Source organism: Syngnathus typhle, linkage group LG13, assembly GCF_033458585.1.
Source record: "Syngnathus typhle isolate RoL2023-S1 ecotype Sweden linkage group LG13, RoL_Styp_1.0, whole genome shotgun sequence".
Taxonomy (NCBI): Eukaryota; Metazoa; Chordata; class Actinopteri; order Syngnathiformes; family Syngnathidae; genus Syngnathus; species Syngnathus typhle.
Window position 1 is genome coordinate 5,232,151 of NC_083750.1, and position 14,903 is coordinate 5,247,053.

The window sequence follows — 14,903 nt, forward strand, 5'->3', positions numbered from 1 at the left end:
TTAGGAATATGAAAGGATTGAATATGAATGTACTGTATTTCCTAGATGCTTGACATTTATGTTAAACCAAATGAATAAAATCCGAAAGTAAACACAAATTTATTATTCAATGTGATAAGCTAAGAGGTAAACAATGGACCTTCCTTTCAGACACACAAAACAATATTTCAATATTTCCACAGAATAGAAATTACAAGTGAACAATAGTTTGTCTATCCCGCAGCACAAATAAATCTCCCATGACAACTAAAATAAAATTATGGCTATACTTAATGGAACACTTGTCACGTGCAATAATCTTGCATTCATGAATGCTCCGAGGATATGTGGAAAAAAACTGAACATTTTGAGCACTAACATTAAAAAAAAAAAAAAAGACAAAATCACACATGGAACCCAATTATCAATTATAACTCCCTCAAACAGGCTCAGTCAAGAGAACGTTGGGAAATACTGAAGATTAGGTTTTTTTTTCATGACCAGGTGAAACAAAATGGTTTAGAAATAATTTATTCAGTTATACAAATAGAAATCAGCTCTTCTTCCATTCATCACAAAATAGGTAGGCCTTAGTGTTTTTTTTCAAATACTCCTGACTATCGGTTAATCTTAAATAGTTTGTCTGATTTTGAACTGGGCTCTGTTGTTTTCATCTGTAGTATTTCCACTGCTACTTTTAATGTGGCATATTTGAGCCATGTCTTTTTGGTTACATACGTGGGACATACATAAATGAAGGGATTTCTCAACCTTACCATGATCTATTAGTATTAGTACAATTTAAATGTCTCAGTTTGACAATTGACAATACGTATGTTTGACAGAATTTTATTTCATTCTGAATTATTACAACTGGTTTCTTCCATCCTGGAAAACAAATTCCACATAAGTCCGACAAACATTCAGGGCTGGGTTGAGATTTGAAGTAGAATGTAAAAACAAACTTGTGTGGTTAATAGTCCTGTACTTTTAGCCTTCAAGGGGTTGAAAGCATTTGACAGGATGTGAACCAAAGATCAACAGATGAATAAAAAAAAAAAAAATCTAAAAAGTATGGATCTGAGGAGAAAAAAAAACATGGAGATGCTTTAGTGTACCTGTACCACTGTAACAGAAATCAAACAAAAAAATCCCCTCTATAAAATGACAGCATGGCATGCAGATGTCAGAGTATAAAGATGCTGACAAAAAATCCCATAGCTTCTTAAACATCAGTTCTCCTTGGGGGTCGGGCACTCTGAGTTCAGTTGGCAGCTTGGCCTCTTCCATCTATCAAACACGCAGCTCAAGGTATGGTCTTCATCATTTGAGGATCAGGGTCTTCAGACAAGCTCAAGTACCTGTGCAAGGGAAAAAGATACTTTATGTCACAAGTGTTGGGGGTAACGCTTTACTTGGTAACAATATAAAGTTACTATAATATGTACTATAATGAGTTACTCATTTTATTTTCTCTATTATTACAGTCGCTGAGGGAATCGGGCATCATAGTATGTATTTAAAAAAGATCTCACTTCAGAACACATTTATTACTTACACACAGGAAATAGCATGTTTGAGATATTGTCATACCATTAGCACACTGTAAAAAATGGCGAGTGAAATAACCGATTTTTTACAGACCAATCATGTTTTCATGAAATAAAATGCAAAACACATTCCAAATATAAGCAGGAATAAACCTCAGTTATAAGCACTGTTGAGAATGCCAACGAATTAGAGTCAGTGGTTTTTAGATAATATTTGAATTATGGGCCATCAATCACAGTATACAAAATGGAGAGCACAGGAAACCCTTGCAACCGATCGCCTTCAAATTTTAATTGAAAATCCCTGCATGAGAGTGTTTTCAGAGTGACTACAAAGAAATAAAGCTGATAACGTTCTTTAATGTTGTCTTTCAATGAGACAATTTATTTTCCAGGCAGTCATATTCATCATTGCAGTTGCTGATGATTAGTGTGGCAAGAAATGATTGCCTTTGAGCTAGCGGTTATTCAAACATTTTTTCCAGATTTCTCCATCTTGTGCTTTTTCAATAAAGATGAAATATATTAAGTTTAAAAATCGTGTAAGCGTACTATTGTGTATCTTATAAATTAGGCTACATTGTTTTCATACCTCAAAAGAGAGCGTGCGTACAAACATTAATTGGTACGGACCATAATTAAATATTTGAAAGCAAAACTAATAAGCCTGGACTGAAGAAAAAATAAATTGTGGACAGTGATGTATCTTTGCATACAACAAGAAAGGTAAAAGATCGTCGAAAATGTACACAAACCTTGATTGTTCCTTGACTGTTTGCAGCAATCAACACATTTGACTCCTGAAAAGGAAAATACTATTTTAAAAACAAAACGACAGAATGCCCCAGGAGCAGAGGTACTCAACCAACGAGCCTGCCACCAAAGCAAAGTGATGATTGCAAATCACAAAAACTCACGCTGTCGGGTAAAGTCCTCCAACAGACAGCACTGACAAACTCATTGATGTCATCTTCCTTCTTCTCTTTATCCAGCACACTTTTCACTGTGTCAAACTTGAATGTTAAAAGTGTCTTGGAAAGTCCTTTGTAGTACAGGTACAAGGAATTGTTCTCACTGCCTGCACACAAACACAGACATGGTTTTATATTGTGGCAGTCTCCCTGCTTGGCTGGACCAATCAAGGAAATGCAGGTACTAGGAGGTATGGCCAATTGTCTTTGTGCACTGTATTGCAAAATAGAACCATAATATTTACCACAGGCAATATAGTCTCCATTAGAAGCCAGGCCAACAAAGTTCTTATCATTGATGTGACCCTTGAAGGAGCGCAGGCAATGAGCTTTGTTGACATTCCACAGCTTCAACTGACTGTCTGTGGACCTGAAATGTGATTCAAACAATGAAGGAGCTTTTGAGTGGCAAGTTTATAGCTATAATTACATTTCATTGCTGAGAAACATTGTCAAAACAAGTTCACATCATACTGTAAATAAGGTGGGTCAGTCAGACAGCAAGAGTACATTAAAACCTATTTCCACAAAAATAAGCAGAGGGCTGGTACATTGAACAACAAGAAACCCATTACAATTTAACCATTACTTAAACATATATTACTTTCTTCCCTGTACTTATCAACAAAACAGATTGTTTAAAAAAAAAAAAAAAGAACTCTAGCTATACACAGAAAGTAGACTTACGCAGACACGATCTCATCTCCGTTGACAAACTTAGCGTAGGAAACAGCTTTTCGGTGGCCTTTGAACACCATGAGTGGCTGCTTAATGTTGCGGAGGTCATAGTAATGGACACAGTGATCTGCAAGAAAATACAAAATGAATATGGATGAACACTATTCAGACAGTTGGTGCCTGTTAGAAATCTTAAATAACTGACAACTGTTCATTTGAGTTCATGTCAAATATAGGCTGCCCAATGCTCCAAATGCAACAAAAAAAGATGACGAACTTTCATTCATTAATTCAAATTATTATACTGCAACCAGTACAGTTTATCATGCTCTTAGACAATAGTAGGCAGTTGCACAGAGATAAAACTTTAATCCCAACGATTACAACAAGATTACCTGCACAGCCAAAGGCCAGATGATACCGGGATGTTGGACTGAATTTTACACAGCAGACATTAGCCTTGGTTTCAATGCAGGCCACAGAGTTGTCCAGATTAGTTGACCACAACTTCACTGACAATCAAAAGTAGACAAAACAGGCATCAATCATCCACAAAAGTTAGTTGTAACAAGCATTTTTACAGGGAGAATAAAGCCAATGACATTTTGATTGAGGTGCTGGAAAATAAAATCACAAATCAATCTGGTGTTGAATAAAAAATATTATCCTTCAGTTACCTTTAGCGTCATCAGAGCCAGATGCCAACAACTTTGGGTCCATCAGATTAAAGTCAACAGTCCAGCACCGTTTCTCATGCTCCTGTGAAAAAAACAACGGGATATCTTAAAACATGACAATAAGGAAAATATCTGAGGTCAGCCATATTCCACTATAACACCCAAATCTAAGTACCTGGTACACTTTGGACCTATGACCAGTAAAGCCATCCCATAATATGACTGTCCCCTCATAGTCGCTGCTGGCCAGGAGGTTCTTATGATAGCTGCTCCAGCTGATACAGCTACAATGAACAAAATTGGGATTATGTTTGTTGCATTATTGACCCACATCCTTAAATGATTCACTTTTGGGGGGATTTTCACCTGATTTTAGAATTACATGTCATTTCATTGACAGGGTAGTGGATGTCTACTGCATCTTGGATCACAGTACCGTACTCAAACACCTTGATCTTCTTGGTCACACCAGCGATGGCAAAGTAGTCACAATCACGGTCAAACTCAATGCTGAAACACACACGTCAATCAATTTCAGAATGTTATTAACACATACCTCTATGACTCAAAGCAGTTGGAATTTATAACACCCAATCTTAATTCATAACCAAAAGCTATAGCAATAAGAAATAATGTGTCAATTTAACAAATGAAGGCAAATAAAGCAAACAAAACAAATAAAGGCTTCAGCTAAAGGTTGACATAACACAAGCATTACAAGCACAAACACTACATTCCCCCGTTCAAAACAAAGAAATTCTCATTATCATACACAACATCTTTATCTTTATTGCAGAACTTTTCCTATCTGCAGTACACAAGAAAGAATCCCCAACTACATGGCTTCATACTAGCAGGCGATTATGCCATAAATAAAAAAATGCCACTAAACCCAAAATAAAAAGCAGAATCTATTTAGAATTTATTGTTTTTCTTCAATCTGTCTGTGGCTGTTTAATCACCACTATCAGTAATGTTGCTTAGCTGTTGTGGCTCTTCTATTTCCCTCGTGGAGTGCAGTGTGCAAGACAGGTGGCCAATAGAGGGCGCTAGGGCACTACCCCACCACATTACTTTTCTTGAAGACCAAAACTTGAATGATAGATGAAGAAAGGTGAATTATAAAATAAAACGTTTGAAATGGATGTTTATTTTTAGGTGAATAATGTGAGTATTATACATTTAGTGATGAGTACAGTTGCATTGACTCTTAGATTTAGTGTGCACAGTAGCTCCTCTACTATCCAAATATCCTGTAGGGACAAAATGGGGGTCAAAGGCTCCCATTGGTTACAATGAGTTGCACTTGTGGTGGTGTTTTATCTGAGAATATTATGAAATCTGTAAAATGTCATTATTTATACTATTGTGTGGGGTCAGATAAAAAAAATCTTTCAAGAGTAACAAAAAAACTTGAGTACCCAGCCTAAGTTGCTGTTAAATAATTCAGTAAAAAAGCCATTTTCTGCAGGTCACACCACTGCAAGCACAATATTTGCACTCCCAAGAGTTAATAAACCACTGAAGTGTACTTACAAAGTTCTATGATTTCTGACAAAGATATCTCACGTGTCATACCTGGAGACAATACTAGACCCATTATAGAGGTCACTGGCGTAGGAGAGCGTGGCTAGGGGTCGCACAGAATTGTAGCGTGTGAACTTAGAGAGACACTCCATAAAGTCATCCAGCTGGTTCAAGTTCCTCCCTTCATCTGGAAAATAAACAGAAAAAAAAACAAGCATAGAAGCGTGAAACAGAAATGCACTTGACGTTGTGAGTAGAAGATCAACTAAAGCTGTTGTCAGTTCAGCAATGGCACTTCAATTGAGTGACGTATTAGAAAGCAAAATAGTGACAGTGAGCTTTACCTGAGATGCGTGACATTTTGAAGTAACACTGTTCAAGATCTTCAAAATGAGCAGTCAACCTTTTCCTCCTTGATGCTAGTGTGCTATTATACCATGTCTGCTTTTTGCCCTGTATTTTACAAAGACTTTGGTCAGATCCCTAGGCATGGAAAATAACAGACAGGTTGATACAAAATTTTACATAAATAGAAATATCATCTTGCTTACCTGGGGTGTTACACCAAATTCTGGTGGCTGGTTATAGTTTGGTGGCTCCATTATGCTACTGCAGCTATTAGAGGAGAGACAGGCAGATATTTCCAAAGAAATTCTATAAACATAATGTGCAGTTTTAAGATTCAATTTCAATGGCAAATTATTATTATTTTTTTTAAACACCACTTAATTTTACTGAATAAACATTAAACATGTCAAAATGTTACTTGGGAAAACTGACTATCGCTAATACGGGTTTTCCAATGATAATGTGCATCAGGAATGAATTATTTCTATTTCCATTATTTCCCACCAGCATGTTTTCAAATCTCTGACATCATCACAAGGTTGCGCAGTGTCCTAGAATTGTTTGACCTTCACTGGGTCATCTTGAGCTCCTTTTGGCATAGATCAACCAGTATGTCGTGAATAAAGTTGTATTTTACTACAAAAAAAAAAAAAAAAAGCTGATGATTTGATAGGGTCAAGCAGTACCTGGCTGAGGGTGAGGGGGCCTCGACATTGGGCACCGTACACTCTGCCTCCACTGGAGAGTACAGTCCGCTCATTTCCTGGAAAGAAACATAAATAAAATAAGATGTTTGGCTGACTAGAGGGTGATGTGAGAATAATGAGTACTGCTCCTGTTTTTATGGTTTTTTTTTACGTTTAGTTTAATAAATCATCCTACCTCAACACGCTTTACGTCCTCTTCAAGGAAGTTTATTTCTTTCTGTAGTTGCTCTAGTTGCTGTTAAAAACAACCACAGAGATAAATTAAATTACATCATGACATCATTTTAGAAGAGTATTTTTGAAAAATTCTTTGCTACTTATAGACACGGTATATAAGTTGACAAGCAATAGTACCTCTCTCTTGTTTCTCCTGGCTTCATTAAGGAACTCCATGAGAATTTGTCTCTGAGCTGCTTGGGATTCCTGGTTGACAAAAACAAATTGTAAATTACCCGAAGACATACATACATTTGTCCTGAATGTCACTAAACACCATGAAGAAATGCAAAATCTTCCTCACTAACGGATACAACTAAGAAAAGGATGACAATTAAGTAACAACATAAGACTTTGTTTTGGCAGCTGTAATACAGTCGATACCCTAGAGGGCATTTTATATATTTATTTACTATCAGGATGGTTAGTTGCGTGCATATGACTTATATGAAGACGATCGAAAACTTCCAAACACAACAACGATTTAGGTGATAAAAAGACTTGTTGAGCATGCTGGCTTACCGCCTCCAGCTGTTTCTTCTTCTGAACCAATAGCTCCAACATTAGATTGACATTCGCCAGGTCCAGGTTCTCTTGGTCCGGACTCAACACATCCTGGAAAACATGCCACCTGGATCCATTCTTGGGGTCAAAGAGACTGATCAGTAAACTGTAATTGGCTTGACCCCCTTTTGTCAGCCTGGATGTCATACAACTGGGACAGTTGCGGATGCATTTTACTTACTTGATCTAGTTTAAGTCTCTTTTCCTCTGATCTTTGCTTCTGTTTCAGGATTAGTTCATTTACTGGTGGCAGTAGAGGAGAACGAAAAGCGTGAGTAAATGATAGAAAACAGAGAAACACCCCAAACCAGTGGAACAGCTTCACAAACTACTGTCACAATTTTGTCACTTATTAATTTCATTACCATGGTGGCCCAGAGAAATTAAAATGAAGCACATTGTGCTTCCTTTGCATTTTCTTCCTTACAAGCTCATTTTTCCAGGTAAAGTTTTAATTAAAACCTTACACTTGGCATGGGGCTGTGTTTTAACCTAAAGTATAACATTGATGCACTTGAGGTCGTACGAATTGTGGAGTGAAAACTGGTCTCTCAAAGATAAACTCGTCCATCACACACAAAGAGCATCAAAAAGCGAGTATGAAAGACAAAGAGTGATACCATCATGCAGACTCATTCAAAGCACCAAGAATCCTACCAATTAATCGACCATTATATCTGATAATCGATTAATCGTTTGATGCTTTATTAAATTTGAAATTGCTCAAACAATTGTTTCAACAATTCAAATGGGAAAAACAGTTTAAAATTTTCATCAATCTACTAGCAGGACAGATTTCTTTGACCTTAGATATTCCACTACACAACAAGCATAATACATTGACTCAATCTAAATTACTATTAGTCACCACCTACCAAGAAAGTTTGGGTAAAGTTGATCCACATTATCAACAATGTAGTTGCATTTGGGACACCTGTTGCTATCCTCCAGACTCTGGCGGATGCATTTGAAGCTGCAAACAGTTGAGAGTTTTTTTTTGTTTTTCTAATTCATTTTGGCAGAGAAAATACACAAACAGACGCACACACGGCCATCCAAATCAGTCACAATCTCCATAATCTTTGAAGTGGCTCAAATTCACTTACCAAAAACTGTGCCCACACTTGGTCATGTGTGCCTCTTCGATCATTTCAAAGCAAATGGGGCTAGAAGAAGTAAGCACAAAACTATTAAGTGCATACTGACTCTATAGACCCCATTCCGTCCAACATCATCAAAAACTGCGCACGCATAATTGGAGCATAGTTAAAATGTCTTTAATCCGAATTAATAATTTACGCTTTTGATTCGTCCATTAGGATAGATTACCCCGCTGTCCTTTCTGCACTAACTGTGAGCGCGCATCCGGATTAGTCATTGTTGTTTACAAACATGGAAAAGGGTCTGTACGATTACGACCTAAGCATCCATTTCATTAGGCACACATTGTTAATTCACAAAACCAGACAGAAATCTCACCTACAAAGATGATAATTGTTGAATTGACAGAAGTACATACATATTACAATGCTTGCTGTCTAACCAGAATATTACAAACCAAATTACTGTGATTGATGTTGAAGTATCCACGCTGATCTTGTCACATTTTAGTCAAAGTTGAGGTTGCACATCTCACACTTGCGCACGAACGCTAACTAACCAATGAGTCAAATTGTCAGACACTCACCAGACAAAATCGTTGCTTTTGTCCTCATAGGAGTTCAACAGGCCGTTGCAGAGAGGTGCCTGGTGGAGGGACCTCTTCCTGCTGCTAGAGGGCGCGGAAGGTCTAATCAGAGAAGCGAACCCACCTCGGCTTGATGACACGGCGACCAAATTTGGCACCGACATGCCACTGTCACCTGCTGTTGCCAGTGTCCGAGAGGACACACTAGTAACTGAACTGTTTCCATTGCTTGTGACAGAGTTGCTTCCACCACTTGGGTTCACGGTTCCTCCAGTACCACTGCTGCTGCTACTAGTGCTGCTACTTGTGCTGGGCCCAGAACTCGCACCTCCAGCGATTTGCGGGGAGCGCCTATTTGACATCATGCAAATCCCACTCAAAACCTCCCAGAATCCGCGGTGGCACTGTTCAAATCATCCGGATGCTACTGTTTGGCTACTTGTGCCGACTGTCCACCTAGCTGCTTAGTTTATATGCTAACATCCTGGTAATGGTGGCACGTCATCGAGCGTATTTAGATTAACTTGTTGGTGTTTGTCTCGCTTGTCTCGTTATTGGTGACGTACTTAAAAACCTCTATAGTAGCAAAGAAAATACTTGAGAATTGTAAGAGAAAAACAACAACCTTCTGCGCCGTGCATTCGATTAGCCGGCTAGCCACTTTAGGTACAGGGAGAGTACTAGCTCAAGTTTCCTCGATTGCTCGTGTAGGCAGTGTTCGCCTGGCTTTCCACATACGACCCTCTAGTGGATAGGAGTAGAATTGCATCATTAGTTAGTCCACAGAGCAACACACCTCCCCAAAATATCAGGTCAGGGAAATATTAAATACATTAACAAGATATTTCCCAAAGTTCTGTTGCATTGTAAAATGGTTAATTATTACCCTCATTTAAATAACAGAATTGGAAAAAAATGTTGCTGTGTTGCAAGTAAATAGTAAAAGAAAAAGGAAAATAAAAATAAATTAACAATGGCAACATAGTGTGTTAAAAAAACGAGTGGTATATCCTTTAAGTCCATTACAGAAATAACATTTCCTCCCGTATCTTTTTCTTTCAAATTGCATTTCCTTAACATAACAAACAAGGCAGTAGGTCACATCCGCAAAATGTAGGCAGTGACTTCGCCAAGAAAAGCCCTGTCTTGTCAATCAAACATCCACCTGGACGCAGCTTAGCAAATAAAACGCAAGCAGCAATAACTTATTCATACTAACAGTTTATCCATCCAGCTACTTATTTTTCCATTTTTTACCTCCATGTGGCCGGTGTATGGGGTCCACGCGACATAGACTTTCCCATGTTTCTGTTTGTGGAAGAAATTCTCATGTACCATTATGGGGCACAGACAGGATTTAAAATAAAGTTTTCAGCAAAGAGGAAAATTACTGGATACATCAAGGAATGAATTGCCTGAGAGGTTGCTCTACTTACATGTTTACTATGTGACTCAAAACTATGGAAAGTGTGCAATACATATTTGTCTCGGATTTTACCATCAATGGTTTCTGCCACTGACTCAACATACACAGAAAAATATAGTTGAATTAATATAATGTATCATGTTAATGTGTTAACTTACACATTTATATGTCATCTCCTCCCATAAGCTTGGCTTAGTTTGCTTCCTTCTGTTTTTTTAATAGTGTACCAGTCAGTGGTGGTGAAAAGCTTGGCTTCTTTATGTCTCTGCTTTTCTTCTTGCCCTGCCTAGAGTTTCTCTTTTAGGGCCCACTTCCTTGTAATAAGGAGGTGGGTTGTGTGTGTGATTAGAGGAAATACGTTGGTCGGAAGTAATGAATAGAGTGACGTTTGTGTGTGCCTACCAAAAGAAGTGAGAAGACAAGTGTGGGCCCTGGGGTCATCGTGGTCAATACGGACAAGCTCAGATGAAGGCTAATCTTAGGAGGTCCCATTACAGTGGGGGGTGAGGCCCTGGTGAAGCAGACTATTCAGACCCTCTTACACATACTGTGCAGTCTTTTATCAGTCTCTTCCTCTTCTGTATCTTGCCCATCATCCTCTTTTTTTCCAGTTTTTTTTTTTTACTCTAAATCCTACCCCTTCCTTTTCTTTTACCTTCAACATAGTTGCTGTTGGGTTTCAAAGGGAACTTCTACGGTAGAAAAAGAATGTTGAGCTGGCAGATCTCTCAGACAGGCAAACTGGGATTGTGGAATTCCTATCTCCTAATCTGTTTTTTTTTCTTCCCCCTTTGGGGGCCTCTGAAATAGCTTGCTGCAATCCCACCCCCTTGCCCCGATCTTCATCTCTGGCTAAGGTGGTAGGATTTGCAAATTGAGCCTGACAAAAAAAAAGTTGGATATGAGGTGTGTAATAGCATCAGCTGTCTGTTCTGCAAAATCTCTCATGAAGTTGCATAGTGTAAATAACACAAACCTGTATTTTAATGCGGGGGAGGTGATTCACTGTTTGTTTCATATATAGCATCAAGATTGGCAGCACTCAAGTTTTTTTATACATTATTTTGTATGTGAAAACTTATTTTCCTGGAAACATCTCAAGTAGGTCCACCTGTCTTTTCAGTTACACACAAGTCAGCAATTTATTTTCCATTTGTAAGGTATATGTCAACGTAATACTGTACATTTAATCACTGTATATGTGAGTTATTTTAACTACATTAAACTCATTTGTATTTAAATAATATATTTCAGGCTATAGTTACTGAAAGTAATTTTTTAAATATTCATTTACACAATTGAAACATCTATTGAAATTTTGGAGAATGTGCCATGTGCAAAAAAAAAGAAAAAAAACATAGTATGGAATTTTCAGGGAAATTCCTCTTCACCTGATGCTCCCCTATGTTTTTCAGTCCCAGGAGCACAGGATTTTGGTAACATATTTATTTTATAAAAAACAACTATCTTCATGTGCTGGACAGATGTTTTTGCCTGTCGACTGAGGAGAGCCAGAGAATGAACGAGAAGGAGAGATCATTAAAGGAATAGGGGGGGAGGCAGTTGGTGAGGTAACGGAAGAGAGAGAGAGAGGGGGGGGGGTGGTTGGAGAGAGTGGTAACAAAGGAAAGCTCAAACACCGTTATGTTTCAGGAGGAGCACACACATGCACGCACAGCCTGCAGTTCTCGTGAATACAATTACATCATGCATATTTTTAAATTCACCAAGTAGCTACAATGACGAATCCCCGATTCAGTAGCAATGCAATTTGAACACATTTTCTACTACATTGCGTCGGCCACATAGTACAATTGCCGGTCACATTCTTGGAAAACAGGGAAAAACAAAATTTTTAGAACACACATTAGTATTATTTTATTGTGTCTTTTTCCTTCTATTTACTTATATGTACTTGGCAATGTTAGAAAAATAAGAACATTTAACAGCCTTTAATTTAACAAAACAGCAGGCTATTTTGCAGATGTAATAAGAAACGTAGGCTTCTGCAATAATATAATCGTATGACTGAATAATCTTTGAATTGTCAAGTGCCGAATGTCCGGACAGACATAAAATCTTGTTGGTGAAGGGGAACTAACCTAAGTTGTAAAGGAGCAATGGATTACATTGAACTGAGATACAAACAAATGCACTGTGACGAAATAATCAAGGACAATAGCATGGACATGTCATTAAACTAAACTTAAAGCTCTATTACAAGTAATCTATAAAATAAATACATACATAATGTGTGACTGTATTATTGACGTGCGACACGGATAATTCATACATCATTAACTTTACTGGCAGTTGCCTCAGGCATCGGTGGGATACATGGGCTTGTGGTGGGGAGAGTGGTGGAGGATTTCCCCTTTAAAACAAAATTATGAGGCATAGGTAGGACAGCCTCTTCCACCACACTTTCCCCACTGGTGATGTAAGGCCAGACTGGGGCTCCTGGGAGGGGGGGGATCAGAGAGAGCAGAGAGAGAGAGGAGAGAGAGAAGAGAGGGAGGGAGAGAGAGGGAGAGATCCTAAATTGCATGGAACGTGGAGAGAAGCAGCCCTCCATGAAGTGCTAACAGACGTACATCACAACCAAGAGGAGAAGACACATGGAACAGGATGGGGGCTTTATTGGACTAAAACTTGTGTCCCCGTTCATTGATGATCGTTGAGCTCTGCTCTGATACCTTGCATCATCTTGCATTTGGAAAAGCAGATTTATTACTCTGATTCACCTTGCAGTCACATTTTGGACCTTGGACACACTACATCACAATGGTCAGGTAAAACATGACATTTTGTGGCCGAATCAAAAATTGCCAATTTGGGAACCACACACACATTAGTCTTTAATTAAGTTGGAAATTTTCTCGTGCTCTATTGACACCTGAAAAAAAGTAAGGAATCTTTCTGAAAATTAAGAGAAATGTTGCCCCTGGAAAGTAACCAGGAATGGAAAGGGGGCAAAACAATGCACTGAAACTGAGGTCTTTCGCAGAAGTAATAATCATATTTTTTGTGAATTTGTAAGTGATAAACTTACCCAGACAACCAAAATATAAATGGTAGAAATAAATTATTATAATTAGTTACCTTTCCTAACAACTGAAATCTTCAATTTCCTCTAAAGCACCTTTTTTCCTTTGTGGAAATCAAGCAATAATAATTGCAACAACAAAGATTTGTGCATCACCTTTATTTTTACTAAAATATTCCATTCAAAGTTCCAAAAATATGCTGTCCATCAATCTCCTCGCTCTGCTCCTCGTCCTTACTACCAACACATGGCTGCTAAACTCCAACCCACTGAACCGGTACAAACGTGGCTTGGCGCAGCGTGCAGACGAGGAGTTCTCCCGCCTCGCCGGTGAACCTTGCGCTGTCTCCGGCTCCCGGAGAGCCCTGCAGCAGCCGCGATCCTTCTCCCCGGCTCAACACCGCCATTCAGTGGCCAGTCCGAGGACCAACCGGCGACAGCTCCATACTGCCACAAGCGCTCCTGTTGGTTGCGAAGGAAGGTGCAAGTTTGACACCCCGGTAGAGAAGGGAACTCGGGGTGCTTCACAACCGAGAAAGGAGCCTGATACTTTGCCTGGATATTTTCACCAGCCTTGGATCTTATCACAACAAGACGAAAGTCAAAGTCAACCATCACGGGGCTCCAGATTTGAACGCAGCACCCACGAGGGAAACTCGAGCTCCCCTGGAAGTTCAGCTTCTCCAAAGCTACGGGTTCCTCAGAAAATCCAACAAGATGACAGCATTAGAGCTTCCAGTGGTCTGGAGGACGGGAACGAGGACTTCACTGGAGATGTTCATCCTTCCACACGCCAGTCTGTCGGCAGCACATCTTCATGGGTCAAACCCCTGCCAACAGTGCCCCCCTCTTGGATGACGACCCTGTACTTCACCGGGCGCCAGGAGCAGCTGAGATTGAAGCCCCCTGCAGGTATAGAGCTCCCCAGGGAGAAGTTTAGCTTGGAGCTATGGCTGAACCCAGAAGGTGGGCAGAGCAACCCTGCAGTCATTGCAGGTGGGTCACAGCTGATCATACAATTTTGCTAACTTTCTCCTGTCATACACTGAATTTATTTGAATTTGCTGCATTTGATCAAAACACGTGGCCCCGTTTTTCCGCTCTCTCTCATATTTGTGTGTTGTATTTCAAGCCACTTTAAGAACCTGTGGTGTGGTCAGACTGGCAAACATTTTACAAGTAGAAAAAAATAATTATTCTCTTTTTTGTTTGGAATGACTTATAAATATTGTACACAACATTGTACACAACAGGTTGCTTTTGTTTCAATGCAGTAACATTGCAAGCTTCACATATTTAAGTTTAATTAATGAACATATTTGTTTATTTATTATTTTATTCTTAACATATTTACTACAGTTTTTTTCTGATAAGCAAAAACACACCCCTCATAAAGGAGCTCAGAAATTTTTTGGGAGCCAATCCTGCCTGATTATCGGAGTGTGTGTACGCCACTTTGACCTACTTCTAGCACGTTTTCAAAACTCACAGTAAACAAATATTTTGAGCTCAAACCAAAAACAACGT

General features: G+C 38.9%; 2 protein-coding genes across 4 annotated transcripts in view; one reads left to right on the forward strand and one right to left on the reverse strand.

Annotated features, from left to right (window-relative positions):
- Positions 1–812: 812 nt before the first annotated feature.
- On the reverse strand, positions 813–9,626 carry cop1 (COP1 E3 ubiquitin ligase). Of its 3 annotated transcripts, none has more exons than XM_061296005.1 (20): positions 8,905–9,626; positions 8,324–8,383; positions 8,093–8,190; positions 7,399–7,460; positions 7,176–7,268; positions 6,792–6,860; positions 6,613–6,672; positions 6,417–6,493; positions 5,934–5,997; positions 5,727–5,865; positions 5,434–5,569; positions 4,222–4,365; positions 4,031–4,139; positions 3,856–3,937; positions 3,574–3,690; positions 3,188–3,305; positions 2,746–2,870; positions 2,447–2,607; positions 2,285–2,329; positions 813–1,340 (listed from the first exon to the last, which is right to left on the reverse strand). In XM_061296005.1, the coding sequence occupies exons 1-20, from the start codon at positions 9,267–9,269 to the stop codon at positions 1,323–1,325; spliced, it is 2,142 nt and encodes a 713-aa protein (XP_061151989.1). In that variant the 5' UTR covers positions 9,270–9,626; the 3' UTR covers positions 813–1,322. The 3 variants fall into 3 exon arrangements, with proteins under 3 accessions (XP_061151989.1, XP_061151988.1, XP_061151990.1); XM_061296004.1 differs by having other exon boundaries at positions 7,176–7,295; XM_061296006.1 differs by having other exon boundaries at positions 5,727–5,835; positions 7,176–7,295; positions 8,905–9,625.
- A 3,249-nt stretch (positions 9,627–12,875) lies between these two features.
- pappa2 (pappalysin 2) overlaps positions 12,876–14,903 on the forward strand; it is a 28,578-nt gene continuing 26,550 nt past the window's right edge. The window contains exon 1 of the mRNA XM_061295913.1: positions 12,876–14,372. Coding sequence (XP_061151897.1) covers positions 13,574–14,372 — 799 coding nt within the window. The 5' untranslated portion in view covers positions 12,876–13,573. The remainder of the gene's footprint in view (positions 14,373–14,903) is intronic.

Coding starts and splice junctions, on each gene's coding strand:
- cop1 (XM_061296004.1), bottom strand. CDS start 9,269: ATGATGTCAAATAGGCGCTCCCCGCAAATCGCTGGAGGTGCGAGTTCT. Junction 5,866..5,933: donor AATTTGGTGTAACACCCCAG/GTAAGCAAGATG, acceptor TTCCATGCCTAG/GGATCTGACCAAAGTCTTTG. Junction 3,938..4,030: donor ATAGGTCCAAAGTGTACCAG/GTACTTAGATTT, acceptor TTTTTTTCACAG/GAGCATGAGAAACGGTGCTG.